Source organism: Echiichthys vipera (assembly GCF_963691815.1).
Source record: "Echiichthys vipera genome assembly, chromosome: 20".
NCBI lineage: Eukaryota > Metazoa > Chordata > Actinopteri > Perciformes > Trachinidae > Echiichthys > Echiichthys vipera.
In genome coordinates, this window is record NC_139845.1 from 23,647,097 (window position 1) to 23,669,664 (window position 22,568).

Below are 22,568 nucleotides of genomic sequence, written 5' to 3' on the forward strand. Positions count from 1 at the left end.
ACGATAATGCTTCATGTCATGTCTGGCCTTTTTGTTTTACCTAATATTTTTTAGGTCCGCTTGAACCATAGACAGTATAAAAAATTGACATAGCACACCCGTCGGGGTCCGTTCTCTCAACTTGATCCAACTGTCCTCGCCTACGGGAGTCGCCATCTTGTCAGACTTTGACGCCGCCTAATTTTCTCTTAACAAAAAAGGGCATGTATGTGACATTGGGGGGAGGAAGATACGTCCATCTGGCTGATGTTTACCTCCGAGGAGAAGTGAGGGCCAGAGGCTAGCTGTCACTCAAAAGGCCACGTCCCTAATTATTCATGAACTTTAACCTCCAATAAAATAAAAACTAGCCTGGTACAAAGAAATTCACCCCCTTCTGTGTTGTCATGGAGATATGACCTCAACTTTTCAAGGCCTGAAATAGGTTTAATGATGCTGTGTAAACAGCCCATAACATGGGGGTCAATGAGAAACTGCTCTGTTATGAAACATGCCCCTAGTGGACACTCAGAGAACTGCAGTTTTTGGCACTTCCTGATTGGATCAACCAGGAAGTCGCTGTGGTCGGGGCTTTGGGTTGAACACGTGGGTATTTATCTGTGTATTAGAAGTTTTTCTTCCCAAATTCTCCTATAAAAGAGATTAATCCAAATTACATTTTTCAAATAAAACAGGTTGCTTTCTAGATAACATGTTAGATACAAAATCTTAACTATTGGGCTGTGATGCAGAAACAAAAGCCTTCCACCTCCACATATTTATTATTTTATTCATTTTTTTTTACTTACTTTAAAAAGTGAAATGAAATAAATGAGAGAAACCCATGTTTGTTTACCCACTCCCTTTATTGATTTTTTTTTTTATCATTTTATTTTGCTCAAAGTAGTAATAATGGTACAACAGCTTATCTCAGTGTAATTTGAGACATAGTTTTGACTGATAATCTTCATTTGTAGTAACTTCCATCTTCACATTCACATCTGTATTTTCCTTCTGTCTGCAAAGCTTCTTTCAGCTGAGCCTGAAAAATGTCTTTTTACTTCATCTCAATAAAACACACAAATTATCTTTATGCAGTCACTCAGTAGCATTCCGGCTGTGCACATTTATTCATTTTATTTATTATAGAAGACATTTTATATATTTGAATAGAACCCACAGTGAAAAGAAGTAGTGCATACAGTAAATCAAACCCTCTAAACCCTTCTTAGATCATGTGTCTTCATCACATGTCATATATCACATACCTATTATTTCATTAAAGATTATGTTCCATTTCAAAATCTCATTAATAATAACAATGAATCATTGGTGTGATTTAGCAGCCAAAGTCATGGTAATGGGGGTGGGGGGTGGGGGCTATGTGTTTGTGATCAGGTGACATCAGGGTGAAGAGGCATGACAGGCTCTGCACCAAACCACAAAATCCAAAACAGCTGTGCCTCTGCCAGATGTGTGCATAATTAAAAACTAGTTTTCAAGGTTTTAGGTTTGTAAGCAGGAGTTCTTTGTCTCAGGATTCTGCAGAAAGAAAATAATTGTGTGGTTAGGTGATTGAAGATCAGTTTGATGACAACTATAGCAACAATAACTTTAGAAATTCCTTGATTAGCAGTAAGATTTCCCCAAAGCTTCTTTCAGCTTAGCCTGAACAACTTTTTTTCACTTCATGTCACTTAAACACACAAATTCTCTTTCTGCAGTTACCCTGTAGCATTTGGGCTGTGCACATGTAAAGGATGCAGTTCATATCAAAGAAGACATGCTCTCTATATATGTATATAGATATATATTCTATATATTTGAATATGACCCAAAGTAACAGAAAGTAGTGCATACAGTAATCAGACCCTATAAACCCTTAGATTATTTTTGTTCTGCACACTCGACTTGTATTTTTCACCAAAGATTATGTTTCATTTCAAAATGAATAATAGTTTGCATGAATCCATGGATTGAATCAGCAGCCCACAGATTATTCAGAATATATATGTGAAGATTATCTGCCAGTGTTGTTTCACAGCAACGATAACTTCAGTGAGATTTCAGGCTCCTTATTGGGTCGAAGCTGAAATCAGGAATCAGCTGAGAACAAGCAGAGAAAACTGTGATCAGTGTCCATTTATACTTTGTCTCTGGTGAAGGTTCAAATATTGAATCTTCACATTGTCATTAACTTTCCTCATGACATTCCTTCTCCTGAGAGGATGAAGCCTTTTGTTCTGAATGACCAAATGACCTTTTCTCTGGCGACCCCACAGGAAAAACTTTACATTTTATCTCCAACAACAGCTAAATCATCAGAATGATCCCATCACTTCATTGAATTTCTACATACCACGTGATGGAGCTTTAATTATTCCAGGCCATAGTGATGAGGGCAGAGTTTCCATCTACATATTTAGACCTGAGAGATCTGCGCCTCCTGCTTAAACCTCCGTTGCAGTTCTGTAAGAGAGAGAGGATGTTGGTTGTTAGTCTTTACCAAGGTCAGCTCTGTCAACTTTAGCTTTTAACTTTAGGTATATACGTTCATTATATGTTTGAGACTTATATTATTCTTTCTAAGATACAGAAACTTATTTCTGAAACATCTTTTGAAACAGGTTGGCTTCAGTAAAACTAAAAACTGTTTTTAAGGCCAGAAACGTGGATTTCTGCAGGTTAAACTGCAAAACACTTAATAAAGTTGTCAGCTCCATCTCAGCCACCTACAACAATGCTGCTCACATATGAATGTATATGATCAGTGATAATTACCCTTTAATAGCACCATGAAAGGTAACATACAGCATAATGAGCACCTTAACTTCTGTCACTTAAAGTTTTACATTGTTGTGTAACTACTTTCCCTTCAGTGAAGGAGTAATTCCTCCACCCCTGCTTACCGGAGTGCAGATTTGGCCCATTGTGGGGCACAGCTCAACTTTGCAGTGCAAGTAGAGTACACCACCCTCCCCAGCGAACTCAAACATATTGAAAGAGACGACGTTGGACGTTCCTTGTCCACTTCCTGTAACAGACACCGTCTGGTCATTTGGGTTCGGGCATCTGCTCAGAAACAGGAAAACAGACATGATGACATCAGTTACATCAGCAGCTGATTCTCACACAAAGTGAAAGAGGTTTTTCTCACCCGTTACTAATCAGGCTGTATTGCACGCTACTATCGGGTGAGGGCTCGTAAGTTGCCCAGCAGGAGTCGGTCACTATGGTGACCATGTCGCTGTCCAGCCCCTCCGTCTTCAGCTCCACCCAGACCGGCTGGTTCAGCAGGACTTCAGTGTCAGACTCCACAGGGTTCATGAGGCCGGAGTCGATGTAGGTGTTCATCATCAGAACATAATTCCAAACTCCGGATGCAATCTGTATCAGCACAGAGCTGGAGAGCGAGCACACACACACACACACACACACACACACACACACACACAACGCACAAACACACACACACTCTCTTCAGCTGTCCAAACTTTAACTACAACACACACATTACCAACCAGGTGAAGCTCCACACACACCTGTCTTGGATCCTGAAGGACACGCTCTTAGCGTCTGGGTCTGTGTAGTAGCAGGAGAAGTCGATGTTCACTTGCTCTGTTCGGGTGATCATGTCCGTGGAAGTCATGATGGTGTTCTTGTATATTCTTTGGCTTCCGTTAGTCTGCATTTTGACACAAACATAGAAGTATTTTCAGGTGGAGAAAATCGAATTCACTCATTAAAGCAGTCAGATTAATTCAACGTCAAAGTTTGCTGGGGTTTAGAGTCCATCTCATTTTCACCCGTTCATAAATCACATGTATCTTTCTATCATAAATAAAGAAAACTGGTGAAAAATGTCCTTAACCACACTTAAAACCAGGTGAGTTTGGCTGACACTTGTCCTTACTTTGCCATGAGTAAGGAAGTGAGGAGCAAAATTTGTTCTTGCAGAGAGCAAAAAGCAGAAGGGAGCACCCACCGTGACCTCTGTCCCGCACAAGTTGCTGCCGCCGAAGCTGAAAGTGACCATGCCAGTCTCATGGTCTATTATTCCAGTGCAGTTTGGGTCTTTGAGGTGCAGGGTGGTGTAGTCAATGCCTAGGTCTGTCAGCAGACAACCAGCCAAAGTCAGCGTGGCAGTGTTCTCTTCGCAGACTGTCGGCTCGCCTGAACACCCAAGAGGACAAACAAGTCAAAATATCACCACTTTAATATAATATATAATGTATTTGTGGTTCAGGTGTTCAGTAGGTAATTGCTAGCTTTTTCTGATGTTATCTCTTGAATAAAATAAAATAAAATTCTGAGCTATAGGACACAGAAACATTTCCAGTTTCTCATGAAATAATGAGAATACTTAGAAATATGTTTTTCTAATATGTTTGGTAATAGTCATACATTTTCTTTCATACTGTCATCTGAACCAACTCTCCCTATAAAAAGCAAAGATCTTCAACAGGGGGTCCTGATAGTTACTGCAGGGGGTAGCCTGATTACTGCTTTTTACTCAAATATATCATTAACAAGAATCCAACATATTATAACAAAGATAAATCATCCTATTTGTGAAAAATCAATAACATGTGATTGATACAGTGATCAAAGGCTTATTGGACTATAGGTAGGTCATTAACTGTGCCTTCCACATGTATATTTAATAATAAAACATAACATATAAATATATGAAAATGTCAAAAATTATTTCTAATAGCTTAATATTGTATGCACCATTAAAAGGTTTGTGTATAAGATTTAATAGGCCATATTGTAGGCCATATGTAGTAGGTGGTCCCTGCTCCCTCTTTCTGAGACGGAAGGGGACTAAGGGGTCCTGGGCCTAAAAAAATGTTGAAGACCCCTCCTCTAAAGAAAAATTACAACCTTTCAGGAGTTTTTTTCATGCCACAGTTGTTGCACTGTACCTAAAGAGTTTGTTTCTTTGTACGGGGCGGCAAACACCGCCCGACAGAGGCAGTGTCGTTCACCGAGGACCTCACCGCAGAACTCATTATCACTGCAGGGCTGCTGACAGAAGGTCTGAGGGACAGCAGCTACACACACACACACACACACACACACACACACATGATCACATGATCACTTTCAAATTACATGGACTTAACATTTTAAAAATATCTGTCCATTGCTTCATTTGTGAACAAGTCACGTGATATAGTCTTTATTAGACAGAAGAAAATGAAAATAATCAAAATACACATGACCCAAAATTTACATGAACACAATAAAAAAGTACAATCATTTACAAATTCTTTTCAACCTCAAACTGATAAGCTGAACGTTGTTGTTTTTTGCAAATATCCACTAATTTTGTTTTTGCCAATTTGAAATCAGTTTGAGCATTAAATATTGTATCTTTGTAGTGTATTTAACTATATATACTGTAGGAAAAGGATTTGCAAATCATTGTGTTCTGTTTACAAAATGTCCCAACTTCATATGAATCGGGGTTGTACGTGGAACATTTTCCTTCAGTATTTGTTGATTGGCTTCTTCATACATGACTTACTTCCACTTTTTTTCCACTGCATTTATTTGACAGCCATGGCTGCTTGTTACTTTTCAGATCAAGATTACAAAAAATGTGATCATCTCTTCGAGATCCGAGATAAGGTATATTTATATAACTCCTCTTTTTACAGCAGACATCAAAAAATGCTTCACAATACTAAAACAGAGCATCAGACATGAGACATAATTCATTCTGCACAGGGAATACTTTAACTTTTTGTACCTTAAAGTTGTACTCTGTAAGATTTGAGATCCCTTGTTTGAAACTGTTCTTTCAGAGCCTCCATCTTGTCATATTCGTGGCCACTATGTGGGTTTTTAATGCTCTGTTGTAAACTTTATTGACACACATTCACCTCTCTACTTCCAGTCTGTCCTCTATATGCTCCCCTCCTAAGTCCACACACACACACACACACACGTTCCTATTTCTGATTACAAGTGAACGCAGCATAACCAGCAGTGAAGATCTCGGCCGGCAAACAAACCGTTGTCAGCAGCGTCACTTACATGACTGCCGATTTTCATCAAGGGAGGGAATGTCTCTGCAGATACACCGATTGGAATACTCAGTAAAGAGACAAGTTCTTTCATTAGTGGGTAATATTATCAAACACTCACTATTTGATAGATAAGAACTTAAAAGACAATTAAATAGATGAAAATCTTACGGAGTACAACTTTAAGTACCTTTTGCTGCTACAATATATTTTCAGGGGCTTTGGGTGCTTACTAACGCACGCCTGGATTTGGATAAAGTCCTGTTAATGTTGTTAAAAATGTGGTGGGTTCAAGGCACTCACCTTTAAGAAACTTTGCACCCATGTTTAAATAAGTATGTATTTTGATTTGATGGTACAATTGTCCTTAGGGGAGTCAGATCAGCTCTAAAGAGCCCCCGATTAACTTAATTTTAAAAAACTGAAAAAATTAATTAAACACATTTTTGACGCCCTTTGTTTACTTGAAACAAACCTCCTTGATCAGAAATAGATAAAGGGAGTCTTATGAATTGGCTTTGAAGTTCTGCTTCAAAGCCAGATGGTTGTCTGGACAAGACTATCTGCATTTACTGTCCATGTGAGAGATGAGTAAATAAATACCACTTTCTGGCCAGCATACAGTTGATGCAGAGAACACTCGTCCCACTCATTAAAGGCATATATCATATAAAGTATTATAATATATCTTAGCTATAGCTATAGAATCTTAGAATGCTTCTCATAAGCAAATGGCACACTAAAATGTGAAAGAAATCCACCAAGTGTTGAAAATCAAAAATATTCAATTTTCATATATTTCTGATAAAAGTCTGACCAATCATTTCATTCGGTCCGAATAAGATGATTTGCCGAGCTCATGCTGCGTTCCAGTGCCAAGTGGAACCACCTACTAGCGAATTCATGGTAGGTCGATTCCAGGCATTCAAGATTTTCCACTCCCATGAGTGTTAAAAACTTGTAAAAAATATCCATTTAAGGTACATAGGAACACTAAATCTGTGATTAATTTGCGATTGATCGCTAGTTAGCTATGGACATTAATGGCGTTAATCGATTGAGAACCCTAATATTTTACTATACTGTACATGCCTATTGACTTCAAGAGCTTCAGCATTAAAATTACAGGTAGCAGAAGGAGGATTTAACCCCAAGATAAAATAGATTCTACTTTCTCGTCTGTATGATCAGAAATTGTTTCAGCCTGGAACAGCAGGGGGAAACCCTTCAAATTTTAAAACTGTCTCATCTCCTCGTATGAAACATGATCAGTGAAAGTGAATGATAATCTTACGGCAGCCGGCCTGTGACCTCCATTCCCCCAGTGTGATGTCATTTTCCAGGTAGCAGGTCTTGGCGTAAGCCTCCAAAAACTGGCAGTTGAGGCCGTCCACATCAGGGTATTGGCAGGAAGTGTTTGTGCAGGCGGATATGAAGGCCTCTGGGTCAGTGTCAGCATGGCAAGCAGTGAAGGGTGCCTGCATCATGAGGTTACAGCTGCTCCAGCCGTGCAGAGAGGAAGAATAAGAGTCAATGACCAGTTTTCTTACGAGTATTATTCTAGCTTCCAGAATCACCTCTGCTCGTAGGACAGCGTCACGGTGGCATAGAAATGTGTGATAAAGAATACTCCAGCGGTAGCGACCTGTTGCCCTTTCAACTCTGTGATGTGGGGATTTTACACAATCCTTTCATATGGAAGTCCTGCATTCTTTTGAATTGAGAGGATGCTTAAGGACCTGAGTGTGTGCGAGATTTGGATAAAGTCTCATCCAGCAATAAGATACTTTAAGTATCACATCATGAAGAATAATATTTCAAACGATAGCTGTTATTGTGAACCCTATCCTGTTTGAATGTGTCATGTCATCATATTGTCATCATAAGCGATCAAAGATAAATTCACTTAGTTCTTGTTTTCCTTCTCACTCTTACAGTTTTAGGGTACATCCTCACAATAGAAAACCTGTCATTCTCAAAAACTTTTACGTTAACACCGCCTCAGCTCAAGAAATCTGTGTCCACACGAAACCAGTGAAACTGACTCCAAACACTGTAGTACACATCCCAGGCCTTTATCTGTAACTGCCAAAGAAATACACCAATAACGGAGAAGAAGAGACAGAGAGATGCTGTATATGTACGCCGGCTACTTTCTTGCTCAATCTAGTGAGTTTCAAATTCCACTTGGCAACTTTTTTTGTCAAAAGCAACAAGAGAAAATTCTAGCAACGGTTAATGGTGTAATTGGAGACTTTTGTGGTGTTTTGGAGACTCTGACTCTCACTCTGTATCACTCTGCCGTTACTGTCGCACTTTTTTTTATAAAAAGTGATACATTTAGCAACTTATTCAGACCATCAGGGAAAAGGGAGAAATATATGGTAGGCCTAATTAATTTCCATGCATGTGGCTCAGAGTAATCAAACTCTACTGTGGCTGAGGTCCCTCTCTCCCCTTCTCTAGTCTACACAGCAGCAGTGGCATTGCACAGACACTGTTGTTGTGAGCTGTTGGGTGAAAGATCGTAGACGATTCAAGAGGTGGGCTGACTGCGCCATCATTTAACAAAGTATGCAGCTTCGCCGTCTCGACAACTACGCAAGGGGGGGCCTTTTCAGATCTACTCCCGTATCACCGTATCATTACTCCTCATGTCCTTATCTTTCTCTCTTTTACACGTAAAGTTTTCTAATTAAATTATTGAAGTTTTTGTCCTTTTGATTTTATTACTATGAAGTTTGCATCGGATACCGCATTCGGCCAGGAGACAGCAAACAGAAACCAGCTCATAATACACATTTTACTCCCACTGTGATTACGAAGACTCCAGTGTCTTTCAGCCAATTAGACAAGTACTTTGATACAGCTAAGACCTGAAGAAACCTAAGACTGTTGGCATCATTCTCTCGAGGCTTCCGCTGGGTGTGCACTCTGTTAATTCTCCTGTTGTCTTTGGGTCAAAATGACCCACCACTGTTTAACAGCAGAGAAAAAGCCCCATAATTATATTTTTCAACTTGAAATGTTATGACTTATACCTAGATTGACTCCAACATTAGAAAAAGTGAACTATTGCCTTTATTCTTTTTTCCATGTATGGTGTACAAAAAAATGCACTAATATCGCCTTTACAGTCAAATTGAGGTGAACTCACAGTCACAGAGTAAGTTACACACTACAAAAATGTGAGAATGCTTTAGTTTTGTCCATGATCAATCAGTAGCAGACATAAAAATAACGTTGGTGTCTATTGAAATGGAACGATTATTAATGAGAACATGACTACATGACTACATGACTACATGACTACATTTCATGTTGCCTATGTGATATCACGTCATCACGCTTTCCCTCCACTTCTCAACTCTGAGTGCTCAAGATGCAGGTGTGTTTTGTGCCAGAATGTCTTCATTTCAGCAAGAACAGGTGTTTTTTCTTTCAATTCCTGTCTGCCCCTAACACTAAGAATTGCTGCATAAAACTGATCAGGTAAAGCTCAGCACTTTACTGTTACATGCAGGTAAATAAATGAAATATATTCTTTTTTTTAACATTAAACAAGGGCAACATGGAATACACATTATGCCTCATAAAAAAAAAAAAGAAAAACAGCTCCGGGGGAGGGAAAGAGTGATGACATGTCACATAGGCAACATGAAATGTAGTCGTTCTCATTATGCTTTTTCCAGAGCCTTTTACTGAACAATGTTAAGATAGACTGTCAAAGTCCTATCAAGAAAAATTATCATTTACCAGAACACATTGTTCCATTTCAATAGAAAGAAATTTACACTTTTTGAGAGCTGAGGTCAAATGGGGTCTACCAGAAGCTCTATTTCAGGGGCAGGAATTACCAGCCCTACAAAGGTGCTGCAGATGACAGTAACCAGGTTTTTTTCAAATGCCCAGCAAGTCAACTCTGATTCAGAAGAGGAAGTGGGCAACGCATCAGAAGAATACGATGATCTTCCGAAGAAGAAGAAGAAGAAATCCCTCAAGCTGAAAGAGAGACTTTCCTGTTAAATGACACAGTCCTTAGCAGAATATGACAAACAGGGCAGGATGGCAGAACAGAATGTCAAGACTTGTGAAAGACAAATGGTAGCCATAAGAGAAGTCTGGGACACATGGGTGGAGTGGCTGCCATACCTCTACATCCCAGGGCCAGTGGTTCCATCAGAGGTAAATGTTTTTTTTCATATCTGTAATAAAACAGATTTTCACATTTGCTCTGTGTGACACTGATACTAATCTCTTCTGTCCAAAGTTCATTGTCCTTTCTGGCAGTATATGCCCAGCAGGAAAGCAAAATATGGGATCAAGTCATGGGTGGCCTTCAATGCCGAATCTAGCTATGCATTGAAGATGCAAGTCTATACCGGGAAGCCGACCGCCTGGGGCCCAGAGAAAAAAAAGGGGGATGCGGTTTGAACTTGATGTGACAGAGGCACTGAGTTATCACAATGCCATATGTGACAATTTCTTCACATCTTATGAACTCGGACAACAGCTTCTGAAGTGGAAGATTACCATGGTTGGCACAGTTCGAAAGAACAAGCCTGAGCTCCCACCTGCACTGCTTGCAGTAAAGGACAGAGAGGTCTTCTCATCTCATTCTTTAAGCCGACCCCAACTCTGGTTTCCTACCTCCCAAAGAAAAACAAGAACGTGGTACTTCTAAGCACCCTACAGAGGCTGGTATTAGCGATCATGATGACAGGAAGCCAAACATCATCCTACACTACAACTGCAACAAATGCGATGTGGAAAACCTGCAGAAAGATGACTGTCCGCTGGCCGCTGGTCATCTTCCACAACATCATTGATGTTTCCCCCTAAAATACCTTTGTTAAATGGAGAGAAATCCACCCTACATGGATGCCTTGTAAGCAGAACAAGAGGAGAGTGTTTCTGGAGCAGCTGGGAAAGGCACTTTTAACTCCATTCATCTGCAGCAGTTGTTAAAACTATTCAGAGTGCTGGATCTCATGATCAACCTGAGGATCCAGCTTGCCCCAGCCACTGCCTCGGCTGGGGCATGTAAGAGAAAGAGGTGTCAGTTCTGCCCGCCAAATAAATACTGTAAAATATAGATTGTGTGCTGCAAATATAAAAAATATATCTGCAAAGGCTTTGCACTTGCATAGTCACATGTGCTGATTAGTTGACTGAGTTATATCATTTTAGTCCATAGTCCTGTTCAATCGGTGGTGGTGACCCTTCAACAAGAATTATTAATTAATGTTGATTCATGAATAATTAAAAATAAAGTAATTAACCGTGTGTTTCGTACAATGTTTAAAGGATGAATGGAGTGTTTAGTTTGTTTCGATGGGTCAGTTCTTACCGTTCAGTTGCTTGGGTGCAGTTGATTGTGCTGTCTGGTGTGTCGCTGTACTGAGTCTCACAGCTAGGGGGTGACAAACAGCATAGCGCATGACATTTGAAACCTATACAACATTAATAAACAGGTAATATCAGTTATGCATCAAATTAAGACTAAGTCATACTCAAGGGCACTGTATGAAGATGACTTCTCATCAATCAGGGCGGTGGGAATGGTGGGAGAAACTGCAATTCCACACAGACCCCTTACAGCTTCAATGGGTCCTGATGTCAGGAGACAATTAAAGACAAATTAAGGAACCTGGAAACTAATAATCACAACTGTCATTCTTAAATCAGTTTTGAAATAAAGTATTTATATGTATCGTAATATCTTGCCCAGATATGACTAGTTTTCTGTACCTGACACATGTGCGCTGTTGCCATCAAAGTGGATGATCATGTTGGAGTATGTTGGAGGTAACTTGGCAGTAACTCCACTCTGGTCCTTAGAGAGCTCCACATCGGAAAAGAGCTGAGCCGTGGGGTTGAGTTCTATTGTTTCACCATCAACCTTATCACAGCAGAAAAGAGAAGGAACCACTGGTTCAAACATGCACATGCATGCATACATACATACATACATACATACATACATACATACATACATACATACATACATACATACATACATACATACATACATACATACATACATACATACATACATACATACATACATACATACATACATACATACATACATACATACATACATACATACATAAATGCATGCATACCTACAAACATACATACATACATACATACATACAAACATGCATACATACATACAAACATGCATACATACATACATACAAACAAACATACATGTATACACACATACATATATTCATACATACATAAATACATGTGTACATTCATACATATGTATATATATTCAAGCACACACACATATATGTCACACCTCTATAGGGTAGCCATAAAGTTTAAAAACAATAACACGAAAATACAAATCTAATTGATAACATGAATTAATAACAACAAATGTATATTTGACACCTGGAAGCTGTGAAATACAATGAAAAAAACTTTAAACTTGGATAATTTAGTGTCATAGAAGTTAATATTATCACTGAGATATTACACTGATAAATTTGTGTGCCACCATTTCCTTGGTGGAATATAAGTACTTGTATTTTATGCTGCTCTATACTTCTACCCCACTATATCTCAGAAGGAGCCACCGCACGTCTTAACTTTCAATAGAATAAAACAAAGTATCTCCTGACATGTCAGGATCATCATGGATTAAACAAAGAGGAAACAGCACCATAAATACAATGTTACTTGCTTACCTTAACTCTTCCACTTTGTTCCAGACGAATCACTACACTTGAACCATTTGAGTCCACCTTTATTACAAAGTAGTCTAACAGTGGCACATCTTTACGTCGTCGCTCCTGGAAACCAGCGACAATCTCGAATTCTGAACTTTGATTAGGCCTCATCAGAGTGTATGCACAATGATCCTGGACAGTGTTGACTCGACCGAACATATCGATGATAGAGGAGCCAGTCACAGTGCACGCAACAATGGGTAGAACACATCTGATGGAGATGGAAAAAGATAGAAACTTTTAATTTCTGAAAGCATAATTCATTCATTCATCTTCAATGCTTATCCCGGGGTCGCGGGGGGCTGAAGCCGATCCAAGCTGACATCGGGCGTGAGGCGGGGTACACCCTAGACAGGACGCCAGTCTATCGCAGGGCACATACGAACAGAGACAGACAACCATTCACACCTACAGGCAATTTTTTTTTTTAGAGCGATCAATTAACCTACCACATGCATGTCTTTGGATTGTTGGAGGAAACCTGAGTACCCGGAGAAAGCCCACGCAGACACGGGGAGAACATGCGAACCGGCAACCTTCTCGCTGTGAGGCGACAGTGCTAACCACTACACCACCGTGTAGCCTGTCTTGTCTCGTGCAAATGCCTCATATAATTTTTAACACATTATTAAAGCCTTCAGTGTTATTGTGAAATGCTAAATCTGTATCGTGCTGATTTAAGTTTTATAGACTGAATCATTCATCAGCTGTGACAGCAACGTTGTTATTGCTTTCACTTTGTGTGTATCATCATGCCAAAAAACATTCCTAGAGACACCTAGTAGGGATGGAGAGGGGAACTATCACAGAGGAGGTTTTGAGGATATACTGTATATCTGTCTGTCTATCCGATGCCATCATTTGTGAGCACACAACATATTCATATGATATCTTAAGTAAATGCATCCACAATGATATCTCATGGAAAATATTATGTCTTATTTTAGCTATGAAACAACAACTAGAAGTGGACTGCAACGGTTCCGTTCAGGCATCAAAACAACTTGGTTAGGATTAGAGAAAGGTTGGGATTCGGCTTTGTACTTCCAGGAAAACACACAGGCCCCCAAGGGGGGAAAGTCCTATGTTTTGTAACCCATCTACCATCCCGAACGTTTTTAGAAAATGTATGAACATTGAATGAGGACATTCAAAATAAAGCCAGAAGAAGCTCCAGAATTAGAGGGGTAAGAAGTAGGGGGCCATTGCCCACCATTTTCTGCCCCTTGTCTGCTTATGGTGTTGTGTGATCCCATCACAAGATTGTTTCTTGTTAAAAAATAGTCGTTGGCTGAGTTGTTAGAGCGGTCGTCCCATATAAAGAGGCTAAAGGTGCTCGAGGCAGCAGCCCTTTGTCTCCCCCTCTCTCTCTCACCCCATTTCCTGTCGGTCCTATCTAATAAAAGGCTTGAAAAACTGCCAAAAAATCATCTTAAAGAAATAGTAGAATTTCGAAAGATTCATCAGTAATGAAAATAGTATTTAGTTGCAGCCCCGATCCAAATACCTTTTTTTAAACTTTACTCCAAATACAAATCAAGCATATTTACGTGTTGTTGCCCTCGCAAACCTCGAAGAGTCCACATGAAGATTCCTCTACAGTTGCAGATGGAGAACAGCTTGTCCTCAGGCAGGTGTCTTCATCAACTTTGAACGGGGGTGATCCGGCTGGAGCAGCAACACCTGGGAGACGAGAGGTTGATGAAAGTAGTTTAATATGAAACTTTGCCAACTAGTGTACAACATTTAAGAAACGGAAATTACAGTTATTATATATTTTTGTTATGAGGATCACTGAGGAGTCCCAGTCTCTTCACTGTGAACCATTGTATTTGCCTACCTGAGTCTCTGCATCCACTTATATCCTTGTAAACTGTTTGGGATGAGACTGCCCTATTCCATGACCATGAATCTGTCTCCGTGTTATCGATCTTTGCCTTCATGACCTAGAAAATGATTACACAAAAATCCAGGTTAATATTGTAATACTGAATAAACAGTTTAGGACTTGAATCCACCTTTATTTATGTATATATTATATATATATATTTGCTTCCGGGCTAGTCACAGCTGTCAGAGGTTTGTGTGTCCCTGTGAACCTGAGGGCTGTGTTGTCTGGAGCCTGGTGACCCTGGTAGGGTCTCCCATGGCAGAGTGGTTTCAGGCGAGGGGCTGGACTAAGAACAGTTCACAAAGACTCTATGGAACAATGAGGAAGAGGAAGAGAGGCCAGGCCTAGACAGAGGGCTCGCCAGCAAGCGCCTGGTGGTCGGATTTGCCACGAAACCCGGCAGGGTACAGCCCGAAAAAGTGATGTGGCACCTGCCCTCTCTATCCTGTGGGCCCACCTCTTGCAGGAGGAACCGCTGGGGTCAGGTGTGCGGCTGGCTCTGGGAATGTGGAATGTCACCTCTCTGTGGGCGAAGGGGCCAAGGCTTGTGCGGGAGGTAGGGGGGGAAACTCTCTCTGTTCGTTTGTTTGTTGTTTGTGCATATGCACAGTATTCGGCCTTCTCAGAGACCCTGAATGGAGTCCTGTATGGGGCTCCAGTAGGGGACTCCATAGTTCTGGTGGAAGACTTCAACGCCCTCATGGGCAATGATGGAGACACCAGGAGAGGCGTGATTGGGAGGAACGGCCTCCCTGATCTAAATCCGAGGGGTCATCTGTTATTAGACTTCTGTGCTAGTCACTGATTGTCTATAACAAACACCATGTTCGAACATAAGGATGCTCTTAACTGTACATGGTACCAGAGCATCCTAGGCCAAAGGTAGTTGATCAATTTTGTGATCTTATCATCTGATCTGAGGCCATATGCTTTGCAGAGCTGTCAACTGATCACATTCTGGTGACGATTTGGGTCAGAGGATGGGGGAAAATTCTGGACGGACCAGGTAAGCCCAAAAGAGTGTGGGTAAACTGGGAATGTCTGGAGGCGACCCCTGTCCGAGTGATCTTCAGAGCTTCCTTTGTTGAAGCTGCAGCAGTGAGCTGTGGCCTCAAAGTCTTAGGTGCCTCAAGGGGCGGTAAGGTGCCATGGTGCTTCTGAAAAACCATTCAACACCTCAGGAGGGGGAAACGGGGAACCCTCCAAGCTGTTTACAGTAAGGACGGGACGCTGGTGACCTCAGCTGATGAGGTAATCAGGCGGTGGAAGGAGCACTTTGAGGAACTCCTTAATCCGACTAACACACCCTCATTGGTAGAGGCAGAGCTGGAGGCTGATGGGGAATCATTGTCAATATCTTTGGTGGAAGTCACTGAGGTAGTCAAACAACTCTACACTGGCAAAGCGCCAGGGATTGATGAGATTTGTCCTGAAATGCTAAAACCTTTGGTTTGGGAGGGGCTGTCTTTGTTGACATGTCTCTTCAACATTGCGAGGAAGTCTGGGACAGTGGCAAGGGAGTGGCAGACCGGAGTTGTGGTTCCCCTATTTAAAGAGGGGGACTAGAGGGTGTGTGCCAATTACAGGGGTATCACACTACTCAGCCTCCCTGGTAAAGTCTACTCCAAGGTGCTGGAAAGGAGGGTCCATCCGATAGTCGAACCTCAAATTGAATAGTAACAATGCGGATTCTGTCCTGGACGTTAAACAACGGACCAGCTCTTTACTCTAGCAAGTATCCTGGAGGTGGCCTGGGAGTATGCCCATCCAGTCTACATGTGCTTTGTGGATCTGGTGAAGGCATATGACAGGGTCCCCTGGGAGATACTGTGGGAGGTGCTGCAGGAGTATGGGGTGATGGGGTAACTTGTGTGGGCCATCCAATCTCTGTACACCCAAAGCAAGAGCTGTGTCCGGATCCTCGGCAGTAAGTCGGATTCGCTCCCGTTGGGGGTTGGCCTCCACCAGGGGTGCACTTTGTCACCAATCCTGTTCGTGATTTTCACGGACAGGATATGGAGGCGTAGTCGTGGTGGGGAGGGTTTGCAGTTCGGTGGGCTGAGGATCTCATCTCTGCTCTTTGCAGATAATGTGGTCCCGATGGCATCATTGGACAGTGACCTTCCGCACTCACTGGATCGGATCCCAGTCGATAGTGAAACGGCTTGGATGAGGATCAGCATATTTAAATCTGAGGCTATGGCTCTCAGCAGGAAACTGGTGGATTGCTTACTTCAGTTAGGGAATGAGCCCTTACCCCAAGTGAAGGAGTTCAAGTACCTTGTGATCTTGTTCATGCTCCAGAGGCCAATGGAGCGTGAGTTTGGCCAGAGAATCAGAGCAGCAGGGGAGTCGCTCTACCGCACCCTTGTGACGAAAAGAGAGCTGAGCTGGAAGTTAAAGCTCTCGGTCTACCGGTTAATCTTCGCTCCTACCCTCACCTATGGTCATGAAAGCTGGATCATGACCGAAAGAACAAGGTCGCGGGTGCCAGCAGCCAAAATGGGTTTTCTCAGGAGGGTGGCTGGCGTTTCCCTTAGAGATAATGTGAGAAGTTCAGCATCCGTGAGGAACTCAGAGTAGAGCCGCTGCTCTTTTACGTTGAAAGGAGCCAGTTGAGATGGTTCAGGAATCTAGTAAGGATGCCCCCTGGGCGCCTCCCTAGGGAGGTGTTCCAGGCACGTTCAGCTGGGAGGAGGCCTTGGGGAAGACCCAGGACTAGGAGGAGAGATTATGTCTCCACACTGACCTTGGAGCGCCTCGGGATCCCCCAGTTGGAGCTGGTTAATGTGGCTTGGGAAAGGGAAGTTTGGGGTCCCCTGCTAGAGCTGCTGCCCTCGCAACCCGACCCCGGATAAGCGGTTGAAGATTAGATGGAGATGAGCATATGCCAATGACATCACTGACAGGAAGTTAACAAGGACTAAGGTTGTTGCCTAGCAATGGAATTCCATTGAAAAGGTCAGTAGTGAGTGTTCCAGTCATACTTGCATTCAGAAGTAGGAGGTCACACTGTGTTTTACTTTTAAATTGCCTGAAAATGACAGCAGGCTGCTACAGTGTTACAATACAGACCTGTACACACATCCCTTATCAGTTAACTTTACATTTCATTGTTCTAGGCTGAGATAGACAGATGGCTCTACTGTATGTGTGTGTGTGTGTGTGTGTGTGTGTGTGTGTGTGTGTGTGTGTGTGTGTGTGTGTGTGTGTGTGTGTGTGTGTGTGTGTGTGTGTGTGTGTGTGTGTGTGTGTGTGTGTGTGTGTTTTGTGAGAGAGAGAGAATGACAACAGTAAATTAAATCAAAAGTAAGGACTCAAGCTTAGCTGAAATGGAATTAAATATTTAGGTCCAGCTGTAAAATGTCTATTCATTCAATCAAAAAGCATGTCATTAAATATATTGAAGCCCTACTCACAACATCAGCAGCATCAAACGGTGTTTCGGTAGAGACTTCTAGAGCTGTTTGCGTGCCAAATTTGTAGAGTACCATTTGCATCTAAAAGCATAAACAGAGGATACATAAGATATTAGGAAATGGCTTCCAAAATATTTCAGAAATAAACATTAAGTTGAAGTTCCCTTTGCCACAAGATGCCTTTGAAACAGGTTAGTCAATGTAAAAACATGGACGTGATGACTCACATAGGGGACGTCTCCACTTTTGAAACTTAAGGAAACTTTGCAGCTTGAAGTGCCCGGGAGGTTTGGCAGAGTGGGGAGAGGTGTTTCACTAGGGGACACTAGGGTCACAGTGACACCGTCGGTTCCACCTCCATTTTCCAACACAAGACAGTCTTGTGTTGGTTGACGTGGACTATTGCCGAAACAAATAGCAACAGATGAATCTGCATTGAACGTGACCTGCAAAAACAGACACAGAGACACCGTTCATTCAGCATCAACAAGAATGGGTTTCACTAAAAACAGCATCTTTTCAAATCCGTCAATTGTTAGTTACATTTATTCCACCATTTTTTTCTAGAGAGATGAAGAGATGAGGACCAGTATAGGATACATTTTAAACACTGGATAGTTTTATTCTTTGAGGCTAAGAATATATGTGGCAATGCTCTACTTTATGTCTTTATGTTATTTGAAATTGATCACAGGGAAAATAGGCACAATGCTCTGAGACTGTTGTTTTAGTTCTCTCAGTTAGTTCAGATTCTTCTTTCATTCATAATTTGAAACTTGATTGTTCCTATATGACATGAAACATGTTGAGTTTAACTCCTGCCTGTTGATAGAGGACCTAACATGACTAAATCACAAATCAATAAATACACAAATGAAACACTCGAAAAAAACTAATTAGATAAGACTTTATTGATCCTCTGGAAAAGATCAACAAGTTATTCTAGAGCAGAGCATCCCAACAGGGCTCCTGGAGAGCAACTGCCCTGCATGTTTTAGGTTTCTCCTAGCTTAAACACACCTGATTCTAATGATTATCGTTATCAAACAGCTGAAGCTCGCCACGGGTTTGAAAATTGTTAGAATCAGGTGTGAAAGCATTTTTTTTTAAATGAGCCAACCTTTAACAGCTGTAGCATTAAAGTGATGAGCAAATCAATAATTATAATCCATAATATAATATATAATTAATACTTTCACTTTTGGAATTTAAGTATATTTTAATGTTCATACTTTTGAATTCAGGATTTGTACTTGTAACAGAGTATTTTCCCCTGTGGTATTTATACATACAATGCTGTGAAAAATTTGCCCCTTACAGATTTCTTCTGTTCTTGCTATTTTTGAAACCTGAAACATACTGTAAAAGTATATGGTTCGGATCATCAAACACATTTTGATTAAAGACAAAGATAACCTAAGTAAATACAAAAGGCAGTTTCTAAATGATGATTTCATTTTTTTTAGGGAAAAAAGCTATACCATGGAAGTAAATCTGTGTCATCAACTTAAAAAGCCATTGAATTTCTAGCACTGCATGATTATGCATTGTAACGTTGAATTGTATACATTGTATTTGCAATTTGTTTTATTAAAATTTTTAACGTTTAATTTTTTAACATTTTATTTTTTTAGCCTTCATTTTTTAACATTGAATTTGTGAATGTTGAAAAATAAAGAGTTTAATTTAGAGTCAAAGCATTAAGATACATAATATCAATGAGGATTTTGCAATTTCATATGGACACAGATTTCTTTTTCACAAAAACTTTGCTGTCAGTCCACACAAAAGAATCTGCCTGGCCTTGGTTTGCCATTGTTGCTTTTCCAGTATACATTTTTCCAGCCTTTTGATTGGCTGAACTGGCCTTTCTGTTAGTAGTGCTATCGCCACCTACTGCTTTGGAATGTGCACGACATTGTTTGAGGCGCATTTTGCGGTTTCATGTGGACAGAGATATTTTTTATCACATCAATTGTGTAGATAGGAATTAAAAGTTTGGTTTCAAAAAGTCCTGTGTTTTACGTGGACTAGGCCTCAGATGTCATGGACACATGACATGACTGGAAATGAGGAATACAATACAATTCCCCCTCTCTCACATAGAGACCATTTGGTTTGGATAGCTTTTTCCCTGAATAAATGAAATCATCATTTAAAGGTTATTTTTGTCTGATATTGAAAGGTGTTCGATGACCTGAAGCATGTAAGTGTGACAAAAAAGCAAGAACATAAGAAATCTGTAAGGGGCAAATACTTTTTCACAACACTGTACATACATGGGGATGCCAGTGATGATTATAGTTATATTGATAGTGATGATATTGACATGTTGAAAACAATGAGTTGAAAACAGCCTGCTCTAGAACTTGTTCTACCACTGCTGACTGTAGATTCATATTTACTCTACACATACACATTGATGTCAAGCTTATTATCTAACTCTTAGCCATAACGTTTCTCAAACATGGTTTTATTTACTCACAAACAGCACTTGGTATTCATTTCCATAATAGGAGATGGGGCATGAGCTGATGTCAGCAATTTCTTCCGACAGTGAAAGGTCAACCTGGCTGGCAGCAACTACAGCATGAATTTAAATAAAAAATAAAAAATTATATATGGTAGAAAATTACATTCTTCAGTGCAATGGATTCTGGGTGTAAAAGATTAATGAACCAATCAACATGTCTGGTCTAGGCAATCTAGTTTCATGGATTCAATTAATTTGTCCACTTCTTCATGAGGGGCTTTACTTTTAAGTACTTACATTTATGAATAAAATAATATTGAATCCAGCATTATTCACACTGAAGGAAATGTGTATTTTTATGAAATGTCATCTTTATGTATTTCATGGATGAACAAGTTTTTAAAATGTATCATTCCAGAAATGATTCCAGAGGAAAATTGTCCAACATAGACCCATCTGGTTAGAAGAAAACAAACAGCCATTACTGCGTGAGCGTCTCACTTTTAAAGCCAAGCAGTGACACTGATGCTGTAATGTATGCAAAAATAGATTAAAAAAAAAGAGTTAAAATAAAATGTCATGTAGAGCCTGTTGTTGAAAATCTAGTGATCAAAAGCCTTTCCAATGAAAGTTCTACTCCAAAGTGCTAAACGCTTTTCAAAAGCTGCTTACCTGCCAGCAGGAGGAGCAGTGCACCTGGCTTCACCATGATGGAGCCTCTGCTGTGAAGTGTGCAGAGCTGGGAGAGAGACAGTTCACAAAGGAAAGGTTTATTTAATAACCCTACATTCCACAGCATCTAAATACAAACAGTATCCATGATTTGATTCCTGGAACTTTAATGCCCTTTTTGCATGCTGCATGTGTTATTAAAATAGTCTGTACTGTATCTAAAACCCATTAAATGGACTCTGATTACCTTTATAAAGTTGAAGCTTATTCAACAATTTAGTTTGAGTGTGAAAGGCTCCGTGTGAACTCTTTTAGATGAGGCCCATACAGTCACAGTGAGCAAAGGTGATTCATATAGACTATGATGAAATGCAAAACATAGTATCAGTAATAAATGATTAGTCAGTGTTTCTTTAGTCTCTCATTTTTAAGTTGATCATCAGATGAACAAATTTTGCACACACACACACACACACACACACACACACACATAAACAGACACACACACACACTGTGTCAAACTAAAGGCAATGATGAAACAGAAAAGTGTCTGAAAGTGGTTGATATTAAGAGAACTTCACTTTTCACCAAAATATAACAAGAATAACTCATCACATTAAGAGACTTGAAGTGTACACTGTTACACAAAGAAACTTTAAATTTTACTTTTGATATAGGCATCAAAATTACATGTTTAGGTTTAGGTAAAAATGTTGGATTGGGTAGAAATATGTCAGTCATGAAACGAAATTTCACAGGACACAAACCGTTCTCCAGTGTGTTTGGCCTAATCATCTACCTTCTCCCTAGGTGGAGTTTAAAGCTTGTTATATTCCATCACATGACTTCTAGAACACTCTAAATGTGTAATATTAATGTATATAAATTAACATGGAGTCAGCTAAAGCTCGGTATCTCACATACAGTGTTTCTGTGATTTTTTTTCTGGCTGACATACTGATGGAACCAGATTAATGTGGAGCTTGTCTTACCGTCTGTAGGTTGAGTGGAGCAGCTGGGAGTTGAAGCTCTGCAGACGGAGGTTGGTGTCAGCTCTTGGGAAGATGTGCTACGCGTCTCTCCGTGGGTTTCTTTTTATACGGGCCCTTCTCATGCATGCCACCAAACACTGACGTATGTTTGACTCACTCTTAAAACGCTTTGACTCCCCAAACTGGCTTTTTGTGGTTTTCAAAAATGAAGTCAAGCCAACTTTTATTTGTAGCACATTCAAAACAACCGCAGTTCATCAAAGTGCTGCAGGCAAAAAATGCCGCAACAAATTGCAAACAGTTCAACGTGACAATGCAGTATGTGCATCAGCCCATTTGTGTACAGGTATCTGTTTTAGAG

The 22,568-nt window shown here is 40.5% G+C and overlaps 1 protein-coding gene across 1 annotated transcript; it reads right to left on the reverse strand.

The window, feature by feature from the left end:
- Nucleotides 1-826: 826 nt before the first annotated feature.
- Nucleotides 827-22,296, reverse strand: LOC310962669 (uncharacterized protein). Its single transcript, XM_083935185.1, has 19 exons — nucleotides 22,208-22,296; nucleotides 21,216-21,282; nucleotides 20,556-20,653; nucleotides 18,298-18,516; nucleotides 18,071-18,151; nucleotides 14,601-14,706; nucleotides 14,311-14,443; nucleotides 12,719-12,971; nucleotides 11,766-11,916; nucleotides 11,528-11,627; nucleotides 11,365-11,427; nucleotides 7,309-7,511; nucleotides 4,908-5,036; nucleotides 3,965-4,152; nucleotides 3,522-3,664; nucleotides 3,137-3,382; nucleotides 2,889-3,051; nucleotides 2,339-2,448; nucleotides 827-2,085 (listed from the first exon to the last, which is right to left on the reverse strand). Exons 2-18 carry the CDS (start codon nucleotides 21,250-21,252, stop codon nucleotides 2,353-2,355), a joined length of 2,409 nt encoding a protein of 802 aa, XP_083791311.1. The 5' UTR covers nucleotides 21,253-21,282; nucleotides 22,208-22,296; the 3' UTR covers nucleotides 827-2,085; nucleotides 2,339-2,352.
- Between the last annotated feature and the right edge of the window lie 272 nt (nucleotides 22,297-22,568).

What these genes read in the sequence shown, in the direction of transcription:
- LOC310962669 (XM_083935185.1), bottom strand. Translation starts at nt 21,252, where the DNA reads ATGGTGAAGCCAGGTGCACTGCTCCTCCTGCTGGCAG. An exon ending in TGCACCCAAGCAACTGAACG is followed by an intron (nt 7,512 to 11,364) that starts GTAAGAACTGAC and finishes CGGCTGGAGCAG; the next exon opens with CTGTAACCTCATGATGCAGG. An exon ending in TGGGCCAAATCTGCACTCCG is followed by an intron (nt 2,449 to 2,888) that starts GTAAGCAGGGGT and finishes TCTCTCTTACAG; the next exon opens with AACTGCAACGGAGGTTTAAG.